At 44.8% G+C, this 8,915-nt stretch overlaps 1 protein-coding gene across 1 annotated transcript; it reads right to left on the bottom strand.

Moving 5' to 3' along the window:
* Positions 1-332: 332 nt before the first annotated feature.
* Positions 333-3,399, bottom strand: LOC101781522 (protein ENHANCED DISEASE RESISTANCE 2-like). Its single transcript, XM_004972782.3, has 3 exons — positions 3,142-3,399; positions 956-1,875; positions 333-630 (listed from the first exon to the last, which is right to left on the bottom strand). Coding segments are annotated over exons 2-3 (921 nt in total). The 5' UTR covers positions 3,142-3,399; the 3' UTR covers positions 333-629.
* Between the last annotated feature and the right edge of the window lie 5,516 nt (positions 3,400-8,915).

Here is an 8,915-nt window from a genome sequence, read left to right as displayed (position 1 = left end):
GGGAACAGACATTTCGGAAATTTCTAGACAAATTTCGATCGTCAAATTTCCCCGGAAGTTCACAAATCGCATATGTTTATCATGTGTTTAATGAAATTTAAGGTTTCGCCATGGTAAGCTATGTGTCGCCCAAGCAAAGGCCGGGACAGGATACATGATAACTCTAGCTTACAGGTCAGACCAGATCAATAGTAGTAAGTGATTATTGCATCCTTTCCTGTGGCCTATCAGTTTGATATGCAGCTTTCATCACACTTCATCACCAGATGTGTTCCTCTCCATCTTTACAAGAATCAGGTGTTCTGAACTTTTTGCTTTTTGAAATGCAGATATACCATATTCTGTAGAATGAAACATTTTTTCCCCTGAACTTCGTACAATTCTTCCATGAGAGAATAAAACATTTAGGAGGCATTCAGTTTATGTACAGAGTGATGCAGTTTGTCTGTCGCCAGTGTATAATTTTTACAGCAGATGAGAGGGGCACAGAAACAAAGCCCTGGGACTATCTGATAGACTGCTACTGATCATCCTACTGAAGAATTGTAACAGGAGTGATGAGCTGATAAATTGACCCCCAAACAATGAAGATATGGTTTTGATCTTTTCTAGTAGGGGTCCGAATAATATCTGCAAGAGAGAAGCACATGTGAAATATCATCATTTCGCGTGATAAAGCATCATCAGACATGGAAAACATTTTTTTTCAAATTTCAATAATATAACAAGAATGATGCCAAGACAGTGGTGCAGCCATATGCTTGAGTAGCCTCCTCAAGATAACATAGAAAAATGCAAAGAGAAGGAAAGTGAGTGACTGTTCATGACTCATGAGGCACGTCAAAACTTATCAATACTCAAAGACAGTCTTTCTTCCTTTCTTTTCTTTAAAAATAAGTGAACTAGAGATATTCCAATTTAAAAGCAATTTACTAGACACTAGCTACGTACTTACCATTTAGCATTCTCATTTGCTTCTTCTTTGTGCAAATTTCCATTAGTATTCTGTAAACTAGGGGATGGCTCCGTTGGGTTGCCTTGGTTGTTTGACCAGAAACCCTGCCAAAATCCAACTGACCGAGACTGAGTGCTTTCCTGATGCTCTTCAGACTGCCTTTCATAGTGACCAGCTGATCCTGGATTTAACTCAGAGAACCTTACGGCTCCAAGAAGTCTCTCAGGGAGCTCTGATTCGGTTTGACTCTCAATAAGAAAGGCTAAATCTACAGTTAGCGTTGTAATATAACCAAATGCTAAATGCACAATTGCATTTGCAACTATAGAAGACCCGATATCTACATCAACTTCAATGAAATTTGATCCTTGAACATATTTGCATGTGAGAGCTCTCCCCAATATACAGATGGCTTGTTCACCCACAGCAGTTCGAACAATCCAGGGCCCCTTAACGATGTTCGCGATTAACTTAAGCCTGGACTTCCGGAAAGCATCATCGCCTTTCAAGAATTGATCCATAAGCGAGCCTTCAGGCACAGGTTCCAGTGATACAAAGTAGAATATTGCGCTGTAGTTATCCTTGGGCAGTTGCAAGTTGAAAGCCCAGACAAAATGCTGTTTACCATGTGAAACCTCCTCATCGATGGCTTTCCTAACACGATGGTTCTTGTCTTTCAGGATCTCACAGATTTTTGCTGGTCCCTTGATCCAATCAAATCCAAGAGGCTTCAGAAGAGATTCTCCACCTGGTATTTTTACCTTATTTGTAAGATATTCTGGGCCTCTGACCATGAATGAATCACCGGGAGGAGTAGCCCAGCCATTAGGGCAGCTTTCAGGTGCTAGACAAGGAACTGCTCCTCCGGACTTAATGTTCTCTATCCATTGGTGCTCAGTCTCACCATTCGAAGAAGCCATCTACAGGAAAAGCCAGGTCAAGTGATTAATTATCAGTTTGGCACTCAAATAGAACAAACTATGGTATATAGGTACACAAGACAAGAGATTTCAGGGCAAAGATAACATTTACTACTTTACAATTTGCATTTACCAACAAAAGCACCCACTTGTGTATTAACGGATTTTCTCCAAAGTATGGGATGTTGGTCCATAACTTTTAACCCAGCCATGTACCACATTGACGTAATGTTAATATATGACGAAACATCCTTCTAAATAAAGTGATAAAATGTGTGAAGCAGTTAGTGTTTAACATATCCTCAACTATGTTTATAGCTTGGAGCATAGTTACTGCTTGTTTCCTTGGGCTTTTTTTTGTTTATGGCCTCCTGAGGTCATGTACAGTTTTCCCATTTTTGTTTCATATTTTATAATATTTACCACAGTATGGGCTAACCCTACTGTTTTCACCCAAAAAAATCCTCAACAAGGGGGGTATATAGCCCCAAAAGGCTAAAACTTTTGTGCTGCAGTAAAAACGATCTACACAATGCCAGTCCCCGGTAGCATGCCAGTAATCAGGAGCATAGCACTAAAAGCTTATGGCACAGAGCAGCATTTTTTGACATCACAAAACAGGATGTGATGCATCCATGACGAAGCACTATGCCATCAGAACAAGGTGACGTGGAAATGGAACTGAATGAGTGGGATCAAATAGATAGTGTGCAACCTGTGACACTTCCACGCCTAAGTCCATAACTATTTAGGTTCACCCAGAGGCCATAACTCCGCTAATCCAAAGTATCTTCCAACTATCAGGTTAGAAACTCCTTTTAGTTTTACAATTCTTCGACTGACAGAATTGGGAAGGTAATCCTGTGGGCTAAGGCTCTTTAGCTGAAAGCGATGTGGCGCGCAGATGGCCGCAATTGGATCAGCTCAACAACTGAACAACAAAGGGGAAAATTTCTTTGCCCCCTCAGCCCCTCTGTGCAGGGGGGGTCAACAGTGCGCTAGAGAATCCAAGTCCTGCCCAGCAATTCCACCGGCAAGAACTCGCCCAGGGGCAGCACCAAACCTGAGCTACGAGAGACCCAAGAAGCTCCCGTTGAACCGAATCACAAGCTATTCCAAACCCGACGGATTCGTACACCGCCCGACCCGACCGCCCACCAAGCTCGAGTTCGAATCGAATGGTTCTTGCACGTCCTACTCCGATGAACAAGCACCAACACCAGGTTGACAATCAGATAAAGAGAATCGGAGAAGCCGCAAGCTCACCTTGGGATACTGCCGGCCCACCGGCGAAGTGGCACGCCGGGATGAGATCCTCGAGCAGCAGCGCCGTGACGAGTTGACTCGGGTCTGGAAGCGGAACCCGATGGGAGCCTGGGAGAGGGACGCGGGGATCTGATGAGGCCTGATTATGGATTGCGTTGGGAGTTGGGAGCTTGGATTTGTGGCGTCTTCGAGAAGGTTTCGTGCGGGCCGGGGAAGCAAGGGAAGGAAAGGGAGGGGAGGAAGGAAAGCTTTGCGTAGCCGTAGCTGCGAGGGATAAACAAACGGGATTGCAGGCAGGTGCTGTCAGTGCTGAGTGCTGATGACGTGACGGCGACGAGCCGGCCAAGCATGATTGGTGTGATACTGTATCTTTCGGGCATGTTCGGCTCAACTTGTCTGAAAATCTGAAATGGTTGATTTGTTGTGAAAGAAAAATACCGTTCGGTAGCTGATAAGCGAATAGGCCGTTCGTTTCTCCTTTTATTTTCTTTTTAAAATAGAAAAATTAGACATACTAATACTATTACTGTGTGCCACTATTTTCTCAAAAAAATTCACTTCCCTTTTATATTTTGCAATCTTGATAGAAAACTTAATTTTTATACGGTAACATTGTGGCACGAGCGGCGGCTAATCTGCACCCGCGTTAGCACTAGGCTTGACTTTCCCTAACAAAATTATTTTCACAACTTTAGAATTAGATTTCCACAACTTTATCGCACACAATGTATAGCACGGGAACTCATCTTGAATTCTTGACAAAATGAGGTAAAGAAACTGTCGAAAAGGCATGGTCCGCTAATAATTAGTGTTTCGATGATGTTCAGATCAAATCTCAAACACGCTTGGAGGAAGATTTGAACCATCATCAACAGGTTGTGGCGGATGGGAGACAATAAGATAGCTAGAGAGGTAGAAAGTTACAATACCTGATGCACACGAGAAGGAGCTGAGATGTCGATGAGCTGGTGATGCAGGAAGAAGAAAGAAAGAGATCACACAATCTGGTAACCATTATATGTGATAAAATACAACATGAACGGATGTAATTAACACTAAGTAGAGTTTTTATTCTAATTTGTCCTATTTTTTAGCTTGTCGGTTTCACTCTAATTTAAACCATAGCCACAAATAAGATTCTTTCTCTACAAATAGGCGTTCGGCTGCTACTGCCGCTGCCTACTGGTGCGTGCTGCTGCAACTGCTTGCTCTCTGCCGAGCAGCAGCAGCCAGCCGAACAGAGTATAATTTATTTTGCAAGTGAAAAATCTAACTAATTTGTTTAGATGCATTTTGCAGCAAGAACATCATTAGCATCACCTTTCTGAGATAAGTACTAGTTGATGTTCATGATCATCTCTATCTCTACAACTAAAAAAAAGAGAGAAGGAGACTTTTTTTTACGTCCTTTGGGCCTCCAACGTTTCGCCGTACATCTGTCTGCCTCGCTCGTCTTCCCGTTTTCTTTTTTTCCCGATCCAACGATCCCCCTCATCCCTTTTCTCCTCATCGCGGCGCCTCCACTCGTCACCCGTTTCCTGCCGCTACCGCCCGCCCGCCTACCAGGCACGCCGTCCTGGTCCATCCCCCGGCGGCCGGCACCTCCTTCCGTCACCCTTTTCCTTTTCCTGCTACCACCGCCGCCCGCCCACCAAGCACGCTGTCCATCGCCCGGCAGCTGGTGCCCCAGTGCACTACCTAACTCCCGATCGCCGGCATCAAACCTAGGACAGCCTCATCCGGTAGGAGGACCGCGACCCGTCTAGGTGCCCTTTTAATCACGCGACAGGTATGCAAGGCGTGCAGTCGGATCAAGAGGACTGCGGCGGTGCCGAAGTCAGCGGTCGCGCGTATCTTCCTCTCCCCCTGTAGGGACCACCCCTCGGGCATCCTCACTTTATGCAATTCAGCATCAGTCTCTGGATCAGTAGGTGGCACCAGCATTAATCAGAATGATAATTAAAGTAAGAAGGAAAGAAATAGAAGGATTTTAAAGCGACGTCACCTCACCTTCTAGGGATAAACAAGCAGCTATTATGGGTGGAACACAAGGTTCCTATAAAAATCTGGCAAAAACAAGCAAGGTTGCGTACTTTTGTCAGAAGCACTTAGCAAATATCTTAACGTAGCAAAGTTATTAACATGCAGGGTAGCTCAAGAAACGGCTAGTATTTATTTGCAGAAAGGCTTTTTTATGCATAGTGTTGTACCACTGGGGTGTTTCAGAAGGAAAATAAGTTTTTGGATATATTTGTTGTTTGGCCCTGGAGAGGAAAATGAAACCTCCCCTCCCAGTTCCCAGATTTTATTTGAAGCGACCATCGGGGTCCTGCTTATATCATGGACACAACCTCTGCACCTTCACATTCCATTTTGTTAGAAAAAGGTGAGATTAATCAAAGAGAGCTTTGTCCATGTGAGTTCATGACTGTAAACCTCGACTCTTCGAATAGATTGATTAACTCTGCAGAGTCTGTACACTTTAGCCATACGATCGGATAGCCCATAACAAGGCCTTTGGCGGTGCTACCCTACGAGACCCATACCCACCGGCGTCTATTTCCAGACAACATCCCCTAACTCCATCCATGGATAACACTAGGGTCTCAATAGGGGCCATTCCTCATCCACTCTCGGAAATTCTCCCGAGAAAAGATGCATCATACAATGAAATTTTAGATCAACAGGTCCTCGAACCTTAAACCAATGACTCGTGCGGACCAGACCTGAGGCTATGCGAAGGTCCTACTCTAGCCCATCTGTTGTCCATCGTGGCTCCTTGGGATGGTTTACTAGGTTCTGTTGGTGGGGTGCGAATCAAGTCCTCACATAAATAGGCAATCCTAAAGGTTGTACCATTTTAGTTCATATGGTTGCACATATACACCGGAAAACTTGCTCAATGAACTGGTCCTTAGGTGACCAAGGTAAGCCTCTAGATAGGAGCTTCCCACAAGGCTATCCACCTTACCTCGTATCCCTCTTAACTTGTTGCAAGTCACCTTTTATTACCCCTTCTTCTTTGTAGAAAACTCACACCTTTTTGTATGCTTTGCAAAAGAGGGTGTGGATGTGTAATTATGGTCCTAAGCCATCTAACTCTACTAAGCCTTGGGTATCAAGGCTGTTCTTATAATTTTTGGTGGGAAAGGATAGGCTTATTTTATGGGTATGGCTATCCTTATATTTGAAAATAGTTATAAAACCATGCAGTTCCATATTTGTTATGTTGATTAATTTTAGTATTACGAAACATGGGATAAAGAACATGATCAAGGAGTTGGTGTTAAGACTTACTTTGCTTTTTAGTCGGGAAGTTCAAAATCTTAAGCGAATATCTAACTTTGAGCTATAACACCGTCTTCTTGGGGAGGCTTAAGGCACTAGTCAAAGAAACACAAACATATGATCAATCATCAATCAATAGTAATCCAAAGCTTATTGAGAGGGTTCAAGGAAGGATTCCAAAGAAATGGATGGTTTAAAGTGTTATGGTTGAAAAGGCTTTTCTTTATATTTATGGGGGTTTCTATGTGTGGTTACATGGCTTGGGAGTGATTTTAGTGGTAAACCTTATATTATATGGTCTAGGCATACTCTAGGAATTTTCCAAAGTTTTAGGAACTATTTTGGGAAATTTTGTATGGTTTCTAATATAAAGGTAATGGGATTCTTATGGGTTTATTTGGGGTGGTTTCTTGGTTCTAGGGGTACGTGGCATAAGTTTTGAGGTTTTAGCTTACGAGAATGCTTAAAATATATTCTAGTATTTTTGAGAATTTATCAAGTATTTTTGGAGCTAAAAAATTGGAAAGGGAGATTTTGGTGTACACTCATGGGATTTTCCTATTGGCTGAAAAAGATATTATTTGGTTTAATATCTCACTTATGTGCAAAAAGGGTTTGGATGGTTTTGAAAGGTTTGCGAATTTATCTAATATTTTTAGGAATTTTGGTGGAGTTTTTAGATAAAAGAAATGGGTGGAATAACATTTGGTGTATGTTATACCTGGTGTACCTAGCATTTTTGGCTCGGTTATGACTGACAGGTGGGCCCGAGTCGGCGCGGTCAGTGGGATGCGTCTGCGCTTTACTATGCGGTGGACTGAGGCTATGGACTTGTGGACCAGTGCGTGAATGTGTGGGTGGTCCACTAGACCAGCTGCATGGAGGGTGGGGTGGCTGGCGGGACGCTGACTGGGCTGATGGGGCTGCGTGCATGTGCGATCGACACGTGGGACCAGGGCTAGAGTGGCTGCCATGTTCGCGCCACGCGGGAGAGCCGCCCAAGATGGGTGCCGGAGCGCGGTAGCGAGGCAAGGGAGCTCATCGTTCCAGGTTATCACTTGGAGCGAGAAGTTGCTCTATGAACTCGGGATGTCACGGTGGAGCAATTAGGGTAGGTCTAGGAGTTGATCGGGGTCTAGGGTGGCCGGCATAGCTCGCTGGAGTGGAGACGGTGGCACAGGGTGAAGGAAAGACACGGCTAGAGGGGGTTTGGGGTCATGATACTGGTACGAGAGTGACTAGGAGAGCTAGGTGCGCATATTGGGGTAAATGGGCAGGTTGGGGTTGGTCGGAGTAGTGTTGGCGGCTTGCCAGAGTTCAGCGGCGGTGCGGCTAATGGGGTGAAGGGGTTGGAGAGATCTAAGGGCTCGAGCAAGAGCTTCGAGAAGAGTAGGGTGGCACCTGGGGGGAGGGCGTGTGCAAGCAGCATCGCAGCTGGGAAGCGGTCAACGGCGAGTGGCATGGCGGGGTTTAGTGGCAGCGTTTGAGTGGGAGGAGAGCAGCTAGCTTGGGCACCACTGCGATGCGGGAAGAGGTGGCTAGGGTCCGCACGGCGCACTCGACTTCAACCTGGCCCGTGTTGACAGTAGTTAGCACACCAATTTGTGAACCGCAAGTGCACGGATCAGTTGTAGCTCTTCCCTCAAAGTACTCCCCCAAGATTTACCAATCCGTAGAACAAGTGGATTTGCATGCTTAACTAGGTATTAATCTAAGTAACCAAAAGCACTTGGTGTATGAGATTGATCTAACTAATCAAAGCACGTAGAAAAAGTAAAGGTGCGCACAAGATAGATAAAATGCTTGTCCTAGGGATCTAGGATCACTTGCAGATCCAATCGCCAAGAGTTAACAAAACAAATCTAAGTGTTATCATGAGTGGATGTGAATCAAGCCCAACACTTTCCCTCCCACATACTAGTCACTACATACGGGTACTCAACTATCGAACAAAGAATACGGCAAGATGATTGTTCTAGGAAAGCAAAGATGCAACCCAAAGTAGTGTTGGCCAGCCATTCATGAAAGTACATCATCAAGATATGAAAGATAACAGATTGATCTCACAAAGAGGTTTGGCAATTACAAATCAAGATCTCCATACAACCCCGAGGATAAACAAAGACTTTACCCCATGATCTTACACATGTTGATAAATTTTAGGGTAAAGGATGCCCTGTAGATCAACTGGACCGAGGACGACAACAAACGGATCCAGGAAAGACCCAAGCCGATCGGCCTGGGCACCTCTGAGCCGATCGACTCAGGGGGTTTTCGCCTCCCCTGGTGCTCCTCTTCGCGTGGCCTCCTCTGGATCCAATATTTTCTCCATTTTTCCTACTTGTGGCAGCGGTGGATGGTGCTTTCGTGGTGATCTCCTCTCTCTCTCTCTCTCTCTCTCTCTCTCTCTCTCCCTCCCTCCCTCCCTCCCTTCCTTGATCCAATGATGTTGTATTTATAGTCCCTTTTAAGCGGTGGTTCTGGGT

Source organism: Setaria italica, chromosome VI (genome assembly GCF_000263155.2).
Source record: "Setaria italica strain Yugu1 chromosome VI, Setaria_italica_v2.0, whole genome shotgun sequence".
Lineage (NCBI taxonomy): Eukaryota > Viridiplantae > Streptophyta > Magnoliopsida > Poales > Poaceae > Setaria > Setaria italica.
The sequence above is the reverse complement of the archived record's forward strand: the minus strand, read 5'-3'. Positions and strand labels throughout refer to the sequence as shown.